General features: G+C 30.3%; 5 protein-coding genes across 5 annotated transcripts; 1 reads left to right on the plus strand and 4 right to left on the minus strand.

Annotated features, from left to right (window-relative positions):
- Positions 1-230: 230 nt before the first annotated feature.
- LOC111688553 (N-alpha-acetyltransferase daf-31) lies at positions 231-1,081 on the minus strand. Its single transcript, XM_023451063.2, has one exon. The coding sequence runs from the start codon at positions 1,079-1,081 to the stop codon at positions 485-487; it is 597 nt and encodes a 198-aa protein (XP_023306831.1). The 3' UTR covers positions 231-484.
- An 82-nt stretch (positions 1,082-1,163) lies between these two features.
- LOC111688554 (small integral membrane protein 13) lies at positions 1,164-2,895 on the minus strand. Its single transcript, XM_023451064.2, has 2 exons — positions 2,602-2,895; positions 1,164-1,330 (listed from the first exon to the last, which is right to left on the minus strand). The coding sequence occupies exons 1-2, from the start codon at positions 2,678-2,680 to the stop codon at positions 1,164-1,166; spliced, it is 246 nt and encodes an 81-aa protein (XP_023306832.1). The 5' UTR covers positions 2,681-2,895.
- Positions 2,896-7,213: 4,318 nt separating this feature from the next.
- On the plus strand, positions 7,214-8,166 carry LOC111688558 (39S ribosomal protein L46, mitochondrial). The gene has a single exon (XM_023451067.2). The coding sequence runs from the start codon at positions 7,297-7,299 to the stop codon at positions 8,101-8,103; it is 807 nt and encodes a 268-aa protein (XP_023306835.2). The 5' UTR covers positions 7,214-7,296; the 3' UTR covers positions 8,104-8,166.
- A 973-nt stretch (positions 8,167-9,139) lies between these two features.
- Positions 9,140-12,127, minus strand: LOC111688557 (caspase Dronc-like). Its single transcript, XM_023451066.2, has 2 exons — positions 10,850-12,127; positions 9,140-10,471 (listed from the first exon to the last, which is right to left on the minus strand). The coding sequence occupies exons 1-2, from the start codon at positions 11,297-11,299 to the stop codon at positions 9,611-9,613; spliced, it is 1,311 nt and encodes a 436-aa protein (XP_023306834.2). The 5' UTR covers positions 11,300-12,127; the 3' UTR covers positions 9,140-9,610.
- Positions 12,128-12,936: 809 nt separating this feature from the next.
- Positions 12,937-16,118, minus strand: LOC111688555 (putative glycerol kinase 5). Its single transcript, XM_023451065.2, has 6 exons — positions 15,331-16,118; positions 15,147-15,240; positions 14,588-15,087; positions 13,652-14,086; positions 13,431-13,594; positions 12,937-13,363 (listed from the first exon to the last, which is right to left on the minus strand). Exons 1-6 carry the CDS (start codon positions 15,424-15,426, stop codon positions 13,084-13,086), a joined length of 1,569 nt encoding a protein of 522 aa, XP_023306833.2. The 5' UTR covers positions 15,427-16,118; the 3' UTR covers positions 12,937-13,083.
- Between the last annotated feature and the right edge of the window lie 2,490 nt (positions 16,119-18,608).

The raw sequence follows: 18,608 nt of genomic DNA on the forward strand, positions 1-18,608 counted from the left end.
ATCTATCTATCTATCTATCTATCTATCTATCTATCTATCTATCTATATATCTTTCTATCTATCTATCTATCTATCTATCTATCTATCTATCTATCTATCTATCTATCTGTTTTTGACAGAAATTTGGACCAACAATTCTTTTTTATAAAAACAAAATTTGTTCAAAAATTTAAAAAACAAATTTTATAAAATATTTTCTAAAAAAATACGAATTTGCGACAATTGTATCGTTTTGTTTTTCAAAAATTCTTTATTAAAGAATTTGGACATTTAGTTTTGCTTTACATTGAGATAATGACAAAAAGAAAAAATAAAGAAAAACTAAATTAAATGTTTATCAATTCGATAAAAAAATAAAAATTTCTAGAAAAATGCAAATAATTAGTTTTTTTATTATATGCAAATACTTTTACGCATAAATTTGCTTAATTAATTGCTACACCTTTCGCAATAGTTGTTTCAGTTCTTTTTTTAATTATATATTTTAGCAGCAATGACCATCATGATTGCTATGATCGTGATTATGAGGTAATGATTCGCGATAATGAATTTTGTTTTCTTTATTATCTTGCTGGTCCTCACTATCGGCCTCCTGTTTAGCATTGGGCGAAACAAATTCTCCCAAATCACGTCTCATGGCGTAGGCATCCTCGCCGTCAGCATAATATTTAGGTTCGATTTCAATAATCTTAAATTTCAATGTATTTGTGTAAAGATTAAGGGCAGCACGATTACTTTTGCGTACATGCAGAGAGACATATTGAGCATCGAAACATTCAACCATAGCCTTGGAAGCTTGATTCATTAACTTTTGAGCTAAACCCAAACGACGATAGGAACGTTTAACTGCCAGTGAAGTAATGTGGCCACGTTTGCTATCCTCTCCAGATTCAGGTTCTTCCATTTTGGCAAGTACATAGCCTACAATGTTGCCCTTATCGTCGGCTGCTACATAACTTAATTGGGGCCAGGTGAGACCATGATAGAAATAGTATTTCATTTGATAATTTTCTGGCAAACACAACAAGTTGCAATGTTGCATGGCCATTAAATCTTCGGGTTTAGCACAACGAATATTCATAATGAAAGATTTGTTTTTGTTTTTTTTTTTAGACTAAGTACTGTGTGTGATATTAAAGGACTAGGCTAATAAGCTGTCGCTGTTAGTCTTTTCTTAGTTTTTTTAATTTATTTTGTGTTGGCAGGGAACTACTTGTTAGACTTGTAGTTTCTCCGTTTGAGTATGGCGTTCCGTCAGCGTTGGTTTGTCCCAAAAGTTCGCGTACTAAACGGAATTTTGATAAAAATGCTTTCCAAATTAGGAACCAGCCTGTAACAAAAGGAATAAATAAAATGTTAGAATAACTAAATATTGTAGATTTTATTAATATTAAAATAAGTTTAATATAATGATTTAATTAAGTACAGTGTACATGACTCTAAGCATATGATCGTTACTATAGTTTTAAATCCATTAGTTGTGTTTTGTTATACCCTACACCACTATAGTGGGGAGGTTATTATACGTTTGTGCTGATGTTTGTAACATACAAAAATATTGGTCCAATACCAACCTTAAAGTATACCGATCGATTCAGAATCATTTTTTGAGTCGATTAAGACATGTCCGTCCGTCTGTCCGGCTGTCCAAATAAAACTTGTGCGCAAGGTACAGGCCGCAATTTTCCAGATAATTTCATTAAATTTGGACCAAGCCTGTTTTTTGGCACAGGGACGAAGTTTATTGAAAATGGTTGAAATCGGTAAATTATTTCACCTAGCCCCCATACAACCGTACCTCCCGATTTGAACTTTTTATGTCATAATTACGTCAAATATTCTTTTATCTCTCTGAAAATTGGCACAAATAAGTTCTATATAAGTATAAATGACACTGCAGATTTTCGTAAGGATCGGCCCTTATTTGACCCTAGCCCCCATACAAACCCCCCTTCAAAAAATGTCTAAAATTGACTTGTAACCATTTGTATCGCAATGAAACTCAACAAAACTAAGAGTTATTTAAAAATATAACCTTTCCCAAATTTACCGAGGATCGGACCATATTTGACCTATATAAAGCCTCATTTAGAAATTTTAGTTTTTTTTTTCAATTAATTGCTTAAATTTTTTGGAATTATTATTATTATTATTAAATCTTTATTATGTTAATATTTAACGTAAAAGTTTCTTGAAAAAAATATAAATTTTAAAAATATATTCATGGTGTAGGGTATTATATGGACGGCCATGCCCGACTATACTTTCGTACTTGTTTTTATTTGTCTTTAACGTAAAATTAAAACTTCAAGCTGTCCCTATCATTAAAATGGGTCAAAGTTTAATGTACTAAAACTAATTTATTTAAACAAAAAAAAAAAGAAACGCTTTAAAATAGCATTTAGCAACACAAGATCCCCTGTGTATAATAATGTATTCCACGTTGTATGATGTCATAGGAGAAATAAACCAAACATTGGATGTATTTTGATTTCCTAACACACAGTTCAAATTTCATAATACTAACACACAAACAAAAGTACAAATGTAATCAAATTTCTTGGCAAAAAAAATATATTATCAATTAAAGATTATACTTACCCAATAAGATAATAACTGAAACTATGCTAACTGAGGCCAAAACCGTAAAAATCAAAGCCAATGTTGAGGCTATAGACATTATTGCATTTAGTTTATATTATATAGTATTATTGCAAATGAGTTTAGTTTGTAAATTTTAGTTGATGAAATGCAGTTGCAATTAGTTACACAATTTTTAAATTCTTTATAAAAATAAATTCGTTTTAGTTTTGTTTTAGTTTATTGGACAATTAATTTCACAAAATTATTGTAGAAAATAACAAAAATATAAAAATAATATCGACAGCTTTCTAACACGCAACAAATAAAATATCACAGTGCAAAATGATACTACGAATAACAACAAAAACAATTAAAACAAAAAAAATGATTAGAAAAATCAAACAGCTGTTGAAAAAAACACACAAATACACCTTTGCTGACATTCACAGGAAAATGCTAACAAAACGTTAACGTTAGCAATGTACTGAACGTTCGATTCTTATTAATGTCGACATTTTTTCAAAAAAAAGCCGTATTTTGTTCACAATAACACGAAGTCCTCTACAATTAGTCTAAAATAGGGTTCTATAAATCGACTTTCGAATAATCGAACAATCGACTTTTTGTTGAAAAAAGTAGAAACGTTGAAGTCGACTATTTTGTTCCAAAAAAGTCATAGACTATCGTCTATGAAAAAAGTCAAAAAGTCAACTTTGTAAATACAAGTCGAAAAGTCGAAAAGTCGGAAAAATTCGAAAAGTCGGAAAAAGTCGAAAAGTCGGAAAAAGTCGGAAAAAGTCGGAAAAAGTCGGAATAAGTCGGAAAAAGTCGAAAATAGTCGGAAAAAGTCGAAAATAGTCGGAAAAGTTCAAAAAGTCAGAATAAGTCGAAATAAGTCGGAAAAAGTCGAAAAAGTCGAAAAATCGAAAAAAGACGGAAAAAGTCGAAAATAGTCGAAAAGCCGGAAAAAGTCAAAAAGTCGGAAAAAGTCGAAAAGTCGGAAAAAATCGAAAAACGTCGGAAAAAGTCGAAAATACTCGGAAAAAGTCGAAAAAATTCGGAAGTGGGAAAATATCGAAAAAAAGTCGGAAAAAAATCGAAAAGTCAAAAAAAGTCGAAAAGTCGAAAAAAGTCGGAAAAAGTCGAAAAGTCGGAAAAAGTCGAAAAATCGAAAATAGTCGGAAAAAGTCGAAAAAAGTCGGAAAAAGTCGAAAAGTGGGAAAATATCGGAAGTGGGAAAATATCGAAAAAAGTCGGAAAAAGTCGATAAAAATCGAAAAGTCAAAAAAAGTCGGAAAAAGTCGAAAAATCGAAAATAGTCGGAAAAAGTCAAATATAGTCGAAAGTCGAAAAAAGTCGGAAAAAATTGAAAATAGTCGAAAAGTCGGAAAGTCGGAAAAAAACCGAAAATAGTCGGAAAAAGTCAAAAAAAGTCCAAAAGTCGAAAATAGTCGAAAGTCGGAAAAAGTCGAAAATAGTCGGAAAGACGAAAAAGTCGAAAATAGTGGTAAAAAGTCGGAAAGACTGAAAAAGTCGAAAATAGTAGAAAAGTCGGAAAAAGTCGAAAAAAATCGGACAAAGTCGAAAAGTCGGAAAAAGTCGAAAAGTCGACTATTTATAAAATATTAAAAGTCGAAAAGTCGAAAAATCGACTTTTGATTAAATGAAAAAAGTCGAAAAATCGACTTTTAACTAAATGCAAAAAGTCGAAAAGTCGACTTTTCATAAAATGCAAAAAGTCGAAAAGTCGACTTTTCATTTCAACTATAGAACCCTAGTCTAAAATCGATTTTATTTTAGGAAAACAGTATATAAAAAAAGTTAAAATATGTATAAACGAATTTTTTTCTAAAATTTACAATTGTTTGATCTAATTTGACAACAAACATATTTTACAATAATAATATCTCATGATTATTTCTGAACAGTTCTGTACTATTTTTCTTTTCCTATCTGAATTGGTTGAAATTTAAAACACCTAATGACATATGATGACAATGCAGTTATGTTTGATAAATAGAAAATAAATTCAAAAATTCGGAGATTAAAACTGAATTTTAAACTAGATAATGTATTGATAATATGCTGTAATATGACATATAGTTTTAAAAACGATGTCTTCCGATTTGGATGAAATTTGCACCAAGTTTAATATTATAGTAGAGCAGGCATTTTCAGCTCTATCGGTGAAGAACTGCCGCAGTCAGAGCTGTTCAAAGTTAGACATTTTGATAATACAGTATTTTATTTAAACAAATGTAACTATTCACCTATTGATTATAAAAAATTATTGTCCAAAAAAGTTTCGAAAATTATTTTTTAAGTCAAAAATAAAATTTCTTCAATATTTGGCACATTATTTTTCCACATTTTTTTAAAAAATGGACGTTTTTGTTGTGCATATTATTTTACTCAAAAGAATGCAAAATTAATTTGAATTGTTTTCTTCGACAATATAATTTTACGAACATTTTCTAAATCCTTATATAAAAATATTTTTTTACGAAAATTGTGTTAAATTATTTTTCAAAAATAATCGTAATGATTATTTAATTTTCTGGCATAAAATTTCTGATTATAAATTGATAATTTATAATCAGAAATTTTCTAAAAATAATCAAGATTAATTAAAATTAATGAAAATATTCAAAATTAATCAAATAATTAATTTGATTATTTTCAAGGATTAATTTTGATTATTTTTGATTAATTTCAATATATTTGGTACAATTCTCTATCTTTTTACATTACGTGTAATGAAAAACTGTTTTTCAAGTTACTCAGTATTCGATTATATGACTGTTTTATTGAAAATAATATATTTATCAAGTTTATTTGGATTGAAAATTTTGATCTCAGTAAAAGATATTAGAAAAAAATTACTGCAATCTTTTCGAAATGGGTCTCAAAAATACGTAATTTTTAGCGGATTGCCGGAAAAATAATTAAATTTTTCTTAGACCTTTTTTTTGGGAGGTAATTATACTAAATATATAGAAAATAATCAGGCTTAAGTCGGTTTTAGTGACATTTTTCAAATCACGTCGAAAATTTCACCACTAATAGAGAATTCGTTTGTAAGTGAAATGACGTAAAATTTTTTTCGGCCACGCCTACTTTAGGGTGGGCGGGCCTCTAAAGTTCAAAATATTTGTGGCTATATCTCGCCCGGCCGTAGGCCGGCTATTCAGGAAATCTTTATTAAGCGAAGCCGGTGTTGGACATACAATAGAGGAGAAAATCCTTCCGCCCGGCCGTAGGCCGGCTATTTAGGAAATCTTTATTAATGGTTTTTGAAATCAAATATCTCTTTCATTTGATTAGATACAGAAATGGTTTATACCTTAAATAAAAGCTTAATTCATTGGCTATTAACATATAAAAATTTATAATAGAATTATATAGACATTTTTTTCTTTCTTTTAGACGAAAAAAAAGTCTGGTCAAAATATGTATTTTCCGGGAAATACCCATAGTCGGTCCATATTTTAGTATCATGATGTATATTGATGTATAAATTTTTATTGTAAACAAAACAGTTTTCGAAATATACACAAAAATGTTTTAAACTTTGGAGCCCCGCCCACTCGAAAGTAGGCGTGGCCGACAAAAAAATTTATATCTTTTATCGTCTCAAAATGCTCTATATTGGGTTCTTTTTTTTGAGAAATGTCACTAAAACCAACTTGTTCCAATAATCAATATTAATCCTTAAAAATAATCAACTAATTTTTTGATTAATTTTGATTTTTTTGATTATTTTCATTAATTCCAATTAATCCCTGATTATTTTTAGATTATTTTTAATAGTAATAAACAATTAATTAAAAAAATCGTTAATTAATCATTAATTTTACATATTTAATAAAAATAATCTAATTAATAATTATTAATCAATTAATTAAACGATTATTAATCAATATTTTACAGCTATACTTATAAGTATTGACAATACTGTAAATTAGTATTTATATTAGAACTGGATGTAATTTGCATATATTCCTATTAAGGGCTACATTCAACACAGCCCATACGACAATCTTAATTTCATTATTATAAATTTTAGCAATTCCATAAACATATAATTGTACAATTTATATTAGAGATCTATAAATTATTATGTTCTATGTCAATTTGCTACAGCACGCACCGGTCTGGAGGTTAGAAAATTTAGGCAAAACTTTCAACTTGGTAACTCTTAATATGAAATAATTACAATAATATAAAATTACTAACCTTTTTAATGCAAATACGAAAAAAAGGTATAAAATCCTTTTGTATTTAATTAAAAATTTGGAAAACTTTTAAAAGATTTACAAAACGAACAGCACACACGCGAAAATTGTATATAGTGAAATATGACAGCCAGATGTTTTTTGACATTCACACGGAAGTGATAGCTTTTGAGCAATAATAATAAAATAGTAGTAAAATACGATGAAAAGTAGTAAATTAAAAAAAAATATTTCACAATTTTATTTGAAGATATTAAAAAAGATATTAGTTTTTAGCTTATAATTAAGTTTTTATTAAAAGTTTCTTTTATAAAAATAATTTTAATTTAAAAATATTTAAATTTTGTAGTCCTTTGTCACTACTTATTTTTACAACTGTGTAAATTAATATTTTAAGGTTATTTTTTTCTTGTTAGAAAAACTAATTGTTGTTATTTAATATTTACAAAATAATTTTTAATTTAGTTAACGAAACGAAATGTTACGCCGAATCCCTTTACTAATTGCACAACAAGTGCGTGGTAATAACCAAGAAGTGGCACGAACATTTGCTTCCTCAGCAGCCAGCGGAAAACAAGAAAAATGGGATTTATATGCCGGTGTTTTAGTTGAAAGATTACCCGTGGTTTCTAAAGAATTTAATGAAATTGAAAAGGAATTCCAACAATATTTGTGGCGTGTAGAGTTTGAAAAATCACTAAAATCCAATCATGAATTGCAGCACGAACGTGATTTGAAACAGGCCGAACTTTTGAAAAAAGGACAATTGGAAGTTGATCTTGATGAGTCTGCTTCTAAGCAAACAGCACAGGATCTTAAAGATGCTTACATTGAGGAATTAAATAAATTTAAAGTTGCTCCCCGTACCACGGCCGATGATGCTGCAAAAAATGTAGTCTCCACTAACCGCCACTTGGATGAGACTTTGTATTTACTTGTAGAACACAAATTGGGCTCTAAAAATCATTTGTTATTACCCCAAGGTCTACGTCTCGACGGAGAAACAATGAGACAAGCAGCTGAACGTGTTTTGCGTGAGAAATGTGGTGATAAAATGAGTGTACAATTTTATGGCAATGCTCCTTGTGGTTTTTATAAATACAAATATCCAGCTGCAGCTCGTGATCAAAGTGTGGGAGCCAAAGTATTTTTCTTTAGGGCCTCATTGAAGAATGGTAACGTAGATCAGGCCATTAGTAAGAAATACGAATGGCTGGAAAAGGAAGCATTAAGTGGCAAATTGAATTCCTCATATAGTGAAAGTATACAAAAGTTTTTGTTTTAATTTTATACAGTTAATTAAATAAAAATTATAATGTTATTTAAATAAATATAGAAAAACAGTTAAGTGATTTTATTACAGTGTTATTACTAATTGTTAAAAACGTAAGTGCTTATTTCATTGATCGGAATGATCGTGATGTTGAGATCAGAAACTATTTAAGTTGATGAAAAAATGTTGTAAAATTATCTGAAAAACTTTTTAAGAATGTAGAAAAGCTAGTTTTGAAATTTGCCAATTATTTTCATTTTTTATGAACAGATTTCATTTAAACTTCTCGAAAGCATGTCTGATAGATTTGAAGATTCAGATCCAGCAGAAATTTTGGTGTCTTTTAAAACTGGTTTCAAAATATACACGGACGGTCGTGACTAAATCGCCCCAGTATTTTTTAATACTGACCCTCACGAGTTCCATAATAATTAGGGTTCTATAGTTGAAACGAAAAGTCGACTTTTTGCATTTTATGAAAAGTCGACTTTTCGACCTTTAGTATTTTATAAATAGTCGACTTTCCGACTTTTTCTGACTTTTCGACTATTTTCGACTTTTTCCGAATTTTTTCGATTTTTTCCAACTATTTTCGACTTTTTCCGAAGCCAGAAGCGTAAATTTATAATGTTGCCATTTAACATTATATAATTTTTTGAGTTTTTTCGACTTCTTTTTATTTTCGACTATTTTCGACTTTTATGCGATTTTTTTCGACTTTTTTCGATTATTTCCGACTTTTGTCGACTTTTTCCGACTTTTGTCGACTTTTTTCGACACTGTCCGACTTTTTTCGACTTTTATTTACAAAGTCGACTTTTCGACTTTTTTCATAGACGATAGTCGAGTTATCGACTTTTTTGGAACAAAATAGTCGACTTCGACTTTTCGACTTTTTTCGACAAAAAGTCGATTGTTCGATTATTCGAAAGTCGATTTATAGAACCCTAATAATAATAGGTTCTCATATGAGCCCCTAGCCCGTATGAAAAGCCCCCATCAAAACATCACTTAAATTTCCACAATTTTATTGAACAATAAACGGCTTAAGTATGTATATCTGAGACAAGGTACAATTCATATTAAATGCTTTATTATGGCAACTAAATCACATTATATTTTCGTCAAAGGTGTAAGGTATTATATGATTGGCCTCGCCCGACTATAATTTATTAGTTATTGTTATTCTTATTTGATATCTTTTGTACTTGAAGAAGTGTCCGTAATAAAGAAATTTATTAATATTCTATTAATATAATGATGACTTAAACAATATTCTCTTAATATAATGATCATTTATCTATTATTTCTATATATGTATCAGGAATTTTCAATTCAATTTATTACTAGTAAAAATAAACTTATTAAAAATTATGTTATACATAATGTCAAGGAACTTAGATTTACATTGTAGATTACTGACATTCAACATTTTTCAATTAAGTAAAACTATTTTTTTTTTTTTATTTTAAAGCTTTTGAAATGTATAAAAAACATATAACAAATTCTTATAAATAATTTAATTTACATTGACTCCAGGATTAAAATATAGAACTTTATTAAAGCTAATATTATCATAACTGGACATTTGTAAGTACTGACCTCGACTAACACTCAATATGGCAACATTTTTTTGAATTTTCTTAAGCATATTCTCGAAATGAGTATTACATGCATGTTCGGCGATGACATCAACAAAATTCTGTATATAACGCTTATAGTTCTCATCATCCCGTTGATCCATAAAACCCTTAGTTGTGGCATAACAATTAATAACATCCGACAATTGAGATACATGTTTTAAATGAATCTGTTGACCAATACTGTCTGTTTGTATTCTGTTCGTATGACTTAGAGTTCTATTCGATATTTCACTATAGGGATATATGAAAATTTTCGGTTTACCCACTAGATGTTTGCATTGTTGACTATAGAAATGTTGTTGAATTTCTTCTACTTTAACCACAGAACCATCGTTAAATGTTATCCTTTGTTCACCATCGACTATACGACCGCCTGATCGTAAGGCCAAGACAAAACATTCTATACCATTGATGACATCAGAACATAGTAGCTGCTCAAGTAGTTCGTGGAATTGATTAAGTGTTATATTGCTATAGGCATAAAGTTTAAAGGCCATCTGTTGAAACAGTGACAAGAGTGAGTGATCATCTTCATCCAGTTCTGATTGATGTTCATCACTTTTCACCATAAAGAAAATGCCTCGTTTATTTTTACTTTCCATAGGATATGTTCCAATTTTGGGATCTATAGTAATACTGCTTGCTGGTTGAACAGAAATGGATTTCCTAGGAAGAATTAACCCATTGTATTCGTGTAGAACAGTATTGTTATCGTTGTTAGTTGAAGAGAGGGAAGTCTGAAAGTAATTGAGATATAGGAGATTTTGGTTATGCGTAAGATAAGAGATTTTCCAATAGATATGTGTGGACATACGTACACAATTTTATGAAACTAACAAACTAACCAACTAACTAATTAACTAACTAATTAATTAACTAAATATCTATCTATCTATCTATCTATCTATCTATCTATCTATCTATCTATCTATCTATCTATCTATCTATCTATCTATCTATCTATCTATCTATCTATCTATCTATCTATCTATCTATCTATCTATCTATCTATCTATCTATCAATCTATCTATCTATCTATCTATCTATCTATCTATCTATCTATCTATCTATCTAACTATTGACTCATAAAATTTCTGAATTTCGTAATTCTTACCTGTCTATTTAAACCAACATTATTCATAATATTTGGGTCTTCAATATTCTCCTGATCTACTTGGGCATCATTATCAACATCATTTCCCAACGTTGCTGTACCAGTTATTTTACTCGATCTTATCGAAATCATATCTTCACCGGCACCAAACAATACATTCAAAGCATCTGTATATTTTAAAGCTATAAAAATTTGACGTAATTTTTCGAAAGCCTCTGGACCTCTTTTCGTTATTTTTAGAAATAATCTTTTATGACGCATCCTTCTGATGGTGTCTTCTTCATCAGTGTATTCCGTATGATTTTCTGGTTCAAAATGATAAATATTTTGTATCATAGTATAACTTAACAATTGATTACTGTAACAGGCTTGACATAATTGATCGAAATCAGTTAGATTTATTAATGAATCAATATTTCGTGTAATACGTTTACGTTGACTAGGTTCCATTGTTGTAATTAATGACGACGTATTAAATCTTGCCTTTTCAGTAGATTTGTATACATTGGTTGTTAATGAAATTTTTTTTATTTGGCATTCATTGTTATGTTTAGGAAGTGATTAAATATGTTTTATTAGTTTTTCTGTAATTACACACAGAAGTAAATGTTATCTCGCTTTATTCTTTTAATTCTTTTTTTTAAATAGTTTATATAATACAATTTAATTTAAAGAAATATTTATTTTTATTTAATATTTTTATTATATGGAAATTTTGTAAAACTTTTTTGGTTTATTTTATTTATCTCGTAAATTTTATCTTGAGCAACAAAGGTTTTTATTAATAATATTCACTGTTTACTAACGAGCAACTAACTAACTGAGTTAAAAGTTGTGAAATTTTAATAATATTAGTATGAACAGTTGTAAAGTTTAGTATGTTTATTGAACGATCGTTAAACAACAGAGTTGACAAAAATGTGAATGTTAAAATTTTATTAAAGGGTTTAACGGTTTGTAAATTAAAAAAATAATGTTTTTTTTTATTGTAAAAGTTATGTTGAATTTTACTTCAATTTAAAAACTTAAGCAACTATTGATAAAAAACTAATTTTATAAAAGGCACATTATATGGTAGCTATAGTAAAATATATATTTAACCTTTCATAAGGAGAGTTTGTTTGGGACCTAGTGTTAAATTTGGTGCAAACATTCCCAGCAAAAAAATAACTTCCAAAAAAGCGAAAAAGATGGAGAATTTACTCCATAGAAGTAATGAAAAAGACCTGAAGAAGTTATGATTTTTATAGGTCAAATATGGGATATATTTTTAAATAACAGTTAGTTTTGTTGAGTTTCATTGGGATACAAATGGTTACAAGTCAATTTTAGACATTTTTTGAAGGGGGTTTGTATGGGGGCTAGGGTCAAATAAGAGCCGATCCTTACGAAAATATGTAGTGTCATTTATACTTATATAAAACTTATTTGTGCCAATTTTTAGAGAGATAGTAGAATATTTGACGTAATTATGACATAAAAAGTTCAAATCGTGAGGTACGGTTGTATGGGGGCTAGGTGAAATAATGGACCGATTTCAACCATTTTCAATAGGCTTCGTCCCTGTGCCAAAAAAAAAACATGCTTGATCCAAATTTCATCAAATTATCTTGAAAATTGCGACTTGTACCTTGCACACAAGGTTTACATGGGCAACGAACCAGCCGGACAGACGGACGGACGGACATGTCTTAATCGACTCAAAAAATGATTCTGAATCGATCGGTATACTTAAAGGTGGGTATTGGACCAATATTTTTGTATGTTACAAACATCAGCACAAACGTACCCTCCCCACTATAGTGGTGTATTTTTGGATTTTTTTCACTTCCTTGGACTTCATTAAGTTTATAATTTTGTTTAATATACTCATATCTCGACAAAAGGCTGCAAAACCAAGCCTTAATCACCCTCATAAACTTTATAAATATAGGACCTCATTAGACCTTAGCCCCCTATAAAAAGCCCGCTTCAAAATTTGACATAAATGTCCACAATTTTTTCCAACAATAAATGGCTTAAGTATATCTGAGGCAAGGTACAATTCAACTTAAATGCTTTATTATGAAAATTAAATCACACTTTATTTTTGTAACAGGTGTAGGTTATTATATGACCGGCCTTGCCCGACTATAATTTCTTACTTGTTATATTTTTATAAGTATTTTTTTCTTGTAAAAGTTTGAAAAATGCAATTAAACAAACATTATTTACATAAACTCATAAGCTTTATACTAGCAATACCAATGACCAAAACGTTCTATAGCTTTAAGCCAACTATTCATACGTTCACATATTTCGTGATATTTTTCTCTATTCGGTTCAAAGATCCGTTCTATGTCCCGAAATTTACTTATATCATTAAAAGTTTTCCAAAGGCCAAAATTAATGCCAGCAGCATAGGTGGCACCCATTATACTACTTTCCGGATTGCGTGCTCTTTCCACGTGTATACCGCTGGCATCTGCTAAGAATTGACAGACAAAATTATTACGTGAGACACCACCATCTACCCTGGAATAAATAAAATTGATTTATTTTAATATTTATTATATAAGTTGGAACAAATAACTTAACTTACTTTAGAATCTTAAGCTTCTGTCCCGTTTCTTCTTCCGCCGTTCTACATAATTGCACTAAACGAAATACGATGCTTTCCAATAAAGCTCTAATTAGATGCGCTTTTGTGGTGGAAGGTGTTATGCCTATAAAACCGCTAGCCGCCTTATGATCATTTATGGGAGCCTGCAAATATTTGGTTTTATAAATTCCAAAGTCTTCTTAAGTTTATTTTTCTATTACCCCCAAACCACTGAAGGCCGGTACAAAATATACACCATTTGTATCGGTTATTGATTCTGCTATACTCGAAGTTTCCGCTGGATCTGCATATAGACCACAATTCTGACCCCAAGCTATTATTGTGCCCATATCATGGGCAGCACCCTCAACACAAAATGTAGTGTCATCAAATTGCCATGCTACCAAAGGATACATGCCTTTTAAAGAAGCATGACACTTGTTGCCTGTTATTAGATCTAAAAAGGCTCCCGTTCCAATAGTGATTTTAACATCACCTTTTGTGTAACATTGTGAGCCAAATATAGCAGCCGCTTGATCACTAATCGATGATGTTATAGGAATTTGACAATTTTGCCATTCGGGTCCAAAGTCGACGGGATTGATATGTCCGAAATGTTTGTACGAATTATTAACAATTTTTGGCAGTAGGGAACTCTGAAAGTCGATAATAAAGTAATTACCTTAGAATAGACTAGATAGATAGATAGATAGATAGATAGATAGATAGATAGATAGATAGATAGATAGATAGATAGATAGATAGATAGATAGATAGATAGATAGATAGATAGATAGATAGATAGATAGATAGATAGATAGATAGATAGATAGATAGATAGATAGATAGATAGATAGATAGATAGATAGATAGATAGATAGATAGATAGATAGATAGATAGATAGATAGATAGATAGATAGATAGATAGATAGATAGATAGACTTGGTATAGTATACGTTTGCCTAGATGATGGACAAGTATTTGACTAGATAATAGACAAGTATATAACTTAGAACATATGGTCCATGAAGCAGTCTATTATCGAGTCTTTACACTGGTCAATTGTTTAGAGAGTAGACTGTATATATACATATATCCTAAGTAGTCTGTACTAAAGACACAATAAACTGAAAAACAGGCTAGTCTATAGACTTACATCAATTCCAAATACAAATTTCATCATTGGTGACCAATCCAACAGAAAGGGATCAAATAAACCAGTTGCGGTACATGAGGTTATATCGGTTATATGTTCAACATTAGGATTCTCACCATTACCCGATCTTAATTTATACAAAATCCATGAATCCAATAACTCAATTCTGGCAGATTTTGTTTTTAAAGCTTCTTTCAATTTTAGATTATTTTTTATCTCATACAGTAAACGTAATGTAACTTGGCCATTCATCATTTTCAGAACACTGCCAGCCAGAAAACGATTGCTACGTGTTAATAAATACAAAGCATAAGCCAAGCTATTGATGGTTTTCAAAGTAAAACTATTATTCCATTTGTCAACCAAGCCATCGGAACGTAAATCTTTCCAGGTTATAAAATTATGAAAATATTCTTGAGTCAAATGATTCCAAGTCAAAAATGTACAACGTTGTGAGCTGATACCCAGACAGGTAATCTGAGAGGGTGAAATTTGTGCATCTAAAAGTGGAAAATTTTTAAAATAACTTTATTTTTTCAATCGTAGAAATCAAACTTACTTTGCACAGCTGTTTTTATAACTCTAACGATTTTCCGCCATAAACCTTCTGGTTCAATTTCAAAATAACCCGGTTTTGGATTCAACAATTCCACCTGGTCACACAAAAAAACAACATTCCATTCATTCATTAATCTAAGTTGCTCTTTAACAATAAGAACTAAAAGCTATTTTTATTCTCTTACCGCTTCCACAGCTGAACCCCTAATTTCACATTTTTCATTGAGCACAAAACAACGTACTGTTGTTGTTCCCACATCCAATGCCGCTATATAATGCATTATTTTTTTATTATTATTTTATCGGGGTCTTATACAGTTTGCTTAAAAAACTAGCAGCCATAAAACACAACCTTAATTTCCACACTAAATCAGCATTGACTATTCGATTGCATACTCGCGTTTGTTTTTTTATTTTTAATAATTTTTATAACTTTTAATTCAAAAAAGCTTGAAATTTAACTAATCGTAAAACTGATAGCAGGTCAATTTAATAACAAAGTACAACTAATATTACTACAAAATATAAACATCTATCCGTCCATATAACTACAGAGATTATTGTACTCGTTTGAGTGGCTTTTTTCGTATTGTATTTTTTTATTGTTGTGATATGTTCACGCGTGTTTTTATTATTGTTTTGGCGACGCTACATTTACCCCAAATGTTGAGAAAAAGCTCTCTCTTTTAATTCTTTACAATTCTCTTTTAGAAGAGAGTATGTTTTTTTATGTACGGAACCGTTATCGTTAGAGGAAACGGAATTTAAATAATTGCAAATGTCGACTGCTACATTTAGGTGACGGTTCTTAAAGACCTGGTTCACACTGGGAAACTTATGTTGAGAAACTTTTGATTTTGTGTGTGAGAGAAAGAGATGGTTGATATTTCTTTCACTTTTTCTCACACACAAAAATCAAAAGTGTCAAACTGTCCATGGACAAGGCTTTTATAGTTGAAACGAAAAGTCGACTTTTCGACTTTCGCATTTATTTTAAAGTCGACTTTTAGTATTTTATAAGTAGTCGATTTTTCGACTTTTTTTTACTATTTTTTCTATTTTTTTTCTAGTTTTTATCTCTTTTTCCACTTTTAAAATTTTCGACTATTTTGGACTGTTTTCTTCTATTTTCGAGTTTTCGACTTTTTCCGACATTTTGACTATTTTCGACCATATTTTTACTTTTTTCGAGTTTTTCCGACTATTTTAGAGTTTTTGACATTTTGTCCACTTTTTTAAAACGTTCGACTAATTTTGTTTTTTTCTATTTTCCAGTTTTCAACTTTTCCGACTTTTCGACTTTTTTTGAATTTTGCGACTTTTTTCGACAAAAAGTCGATTGTTCGAAAGTAGATTTATAGAACCCTACCATGGACATTGCCAATCAGTCAAATGGAATAGAATACAAAGTCAATTTATAGAAAAAAAATATAACTAACTAAGTAACTAACTAACTACATATCGGTATTAATTTCATCCCATTTTGAACATTAAGGCGGGTTTCTTACTCCTCAGTTAAACTAGGCTTAACTTGCTGTTAGATTAAACTCGGAACAAATTTAGGCGGACTTTAACCGATGATTGTGTTTTTCAGTTTTAAATTTAAGCTCTTTGCGACTCACCATTGCCCCATTTTGCTTCTTATACATCGGTGGCAATATATGTACATGGAGTTTCCGGTCCAGTATGCGTGCACTTTGCGCGAGTGCTGTAGCTATCTAATCTCTTGCCATAGTAGCCACGACAAAGGAGAAGGCAATGGTTAGAGCCAATAGAAGAAGCGAACCCAAAATCAAGTGAAAACATCCTATTGACCAAAAGACTCTCCCGATATATATTATATGTAGCCAAACCCCACTAGCGAGATGGCTTCTTTGGTTTAGGCAGCACCTAGGAAACATTATTGGTGGTTTGAAAACACGAAACTATATTTCATTAACAGACCTTGTTTAGAGTTAACTCCAATACACTCAACCACGACGGAAAATCGCCGATAAATTAACCAGCTTTAAACGACACTTCAATCATCACTTCATTCTTAATTCCGAAATATCGACAAATACAACTCAGGATCCCTCTCGTCCTCTGCCCCTAGAAACTAATAGCGGTAACAGATTTCATTTCGAAAAAGTATTTTTTAACGTATATCAATTTTTTAACCAAGCACTCCCTTTCTGCGGGTTAAAGTTTAAAACACAGTCACAACGTAGATCCCGAAGGAATCAACTGACCAGCCAAAACCCCATCCTGCGATCAACTTGCCACTCGTAGTTTATGTGGTGCTCTAGTTAGACCCCATGTGAAATCATACGAGGAAGAGCCAGGTAGTAAAATGTCATCACCAGTTTATAGTCCCATCAGACTAGAAGTAGTGGTAGTAGGCTTATGGGTCATACATCGAAAAACATGCCCCCGGTGGGCCGATATCTGTAATGTCGATTTTTTTATTTACTTAATATACGTATATATACAAAATTTATCACCGTAAACGATGCTCCATTACGAAACCTTAACGTTAACTGTAGTTATTAATTTGCAACCTTTGTAGTTAGTTATTAATTTGCAACAATAGTTAACTTCTATGAGAACTTATTACATATGTAAGTGTTTAAACAAAAACAATTAAAATAATGATGACTATTATTATATGTATTTCACATTTGTTTTAGTTTCAATAAAGCGGTTATTAATATTTCATTTTTTAAAAAGAAATTTAAAAGAATTAAGTAATGTAATGCAGTTAAGGAAATGTTAACGAAAGCCTTACGTTTGTTTATAGCTATATTAAACCAGTGATATCCTTAAGAATGTGGGATATTTGTATATTTTAAGAAAATGGTTACATTCAAATCCCATTTGGCTTAAATCTCCTATGAGTTAATTGGCAAATTAATGGCATTTCAGAAGAATTTACGAAAAGTTATCAGTTCTACAACATGATTTGAATCTTTTGAACCTCTTGCACCTTTTACAAAAACGTAATATTGTAACAAAATACAAATCTTGAAACCAACATTTGGTTACTAATGATTATTGAGATTTGGCTAATTTACAAAGCTGTCTGTAAACACTTGAAGTTTGCTTAACATTAGACTGGCAAAAATGTATTATTTTTTGTTTTTATGTCGATCTTGTTGTTTCAATCTTTCTTTGAAAAGCTATTAAATGATCTGAACGAGAAGAAAACTTTGATAATCTTATTTTGGTATTGGAAACGATTTCTCATAGTCATTGAAATACAGTTTAAACTATATTATTAATTATAAATCGTGATAACTGTGAAGTTCTTGTTGTTGTTGTTGGAGTTGATCGTTTGTCTAGACCGAACTAACGATTTCATCGACTCTGTACGCTGTCAATACGTAGAGAATTCACCGAATGTTTCTTCAGTGATCTAATATTTCCCTCCAACGAAGAGAAAGTTCCGCAAAACTGTAAACCTGCTTTACGAATATCCGTAGGA

This window comes from Lucilia cuprina, chromosome 5 (assembly GCF_022045245.1).
Source record: "Lucilia cuprina isolate Lc7/37 chromosome 5, ASM2204524v1, whole genome shotgun sequence".
NCBI lineage: Eukaryota > Metazoa > Arthropoda > Insecta > Diptera > Calliphoridae > Lucilia > Lucilia cuprina.

What these genes read in the sequence shown, in the direction of transcription:
- LOC111688554 (XM_023451064.2), bottom strand. Translation starts at nt 2,680, where the DNA reads ATGTCTATAGCCTCAACATTGGCTTTGATTTTTACGGTTTTGGCCTCA. An exon ending in TTCAGTTATTATCTTATTGG is followed by an intron (nt 1,331 to 2,601) that starts GTAAGTATAATC and finishes CTTTTGTTACAG; the next exon opens with GCTGGTTCCTAATTTGGAAA.
- LOC111688553 (XM_023451063.2), bottom strand. Translation starts at nt 1,081, where the DNA reads ATGAATATTCGTTGTGCTAAACCCGAAGATTTAATGGCCATGCAACAT.
- LOC111688558 (XM_023451067.2), top strand. Translation starts at nt 7,297, where the DNA reads ATGTTACGCCGAATCCCTTTACTAATTGCACAACAAGTGCGTGGTAAT.
- LOC111688555 (XM_023451065.2), bottom strand. Translation starts at nt 15,426, where the DNA reads ATGCATTATATAGCGGCATTGGATGTGGGAACAACAACAGTACGTTGT. An exon ending in GGGGTTCAGCTGTGGAAGCG is followed by an intron (nt 15,241 to 15,330) that starts GTAAGAGAATAA and finishes TTGTGTGACCAG; the next exon opens with GTGGAATTGTTGAATCCAAA. An exon ending in AATTTGTATTTGGAATTGAT is followed by an intron (nt 14,087 to 14,587) that starts GTAAGTCTATAG and finishes ATCGACTTTCAG; the next exon opens with AGTTCCCTACTGCCAAAAAT.
- LOC111688557 (XM_023451066.2), bottom strand. Translation starts at nt 11,299, where the DNA reads ATGGAACCTAGTCAACGTAAACGTATTACACGAAATATTGATTCATTA. An exon ending in ATGTTGGTTTAAATAGACAG is followed by an intron (nt 10,472 to 10,849) that starts GTAAGAATTACG and finishes AATTACTTTCAG; the next exon opens with ACTTCCCTCTCTTCAACTAA.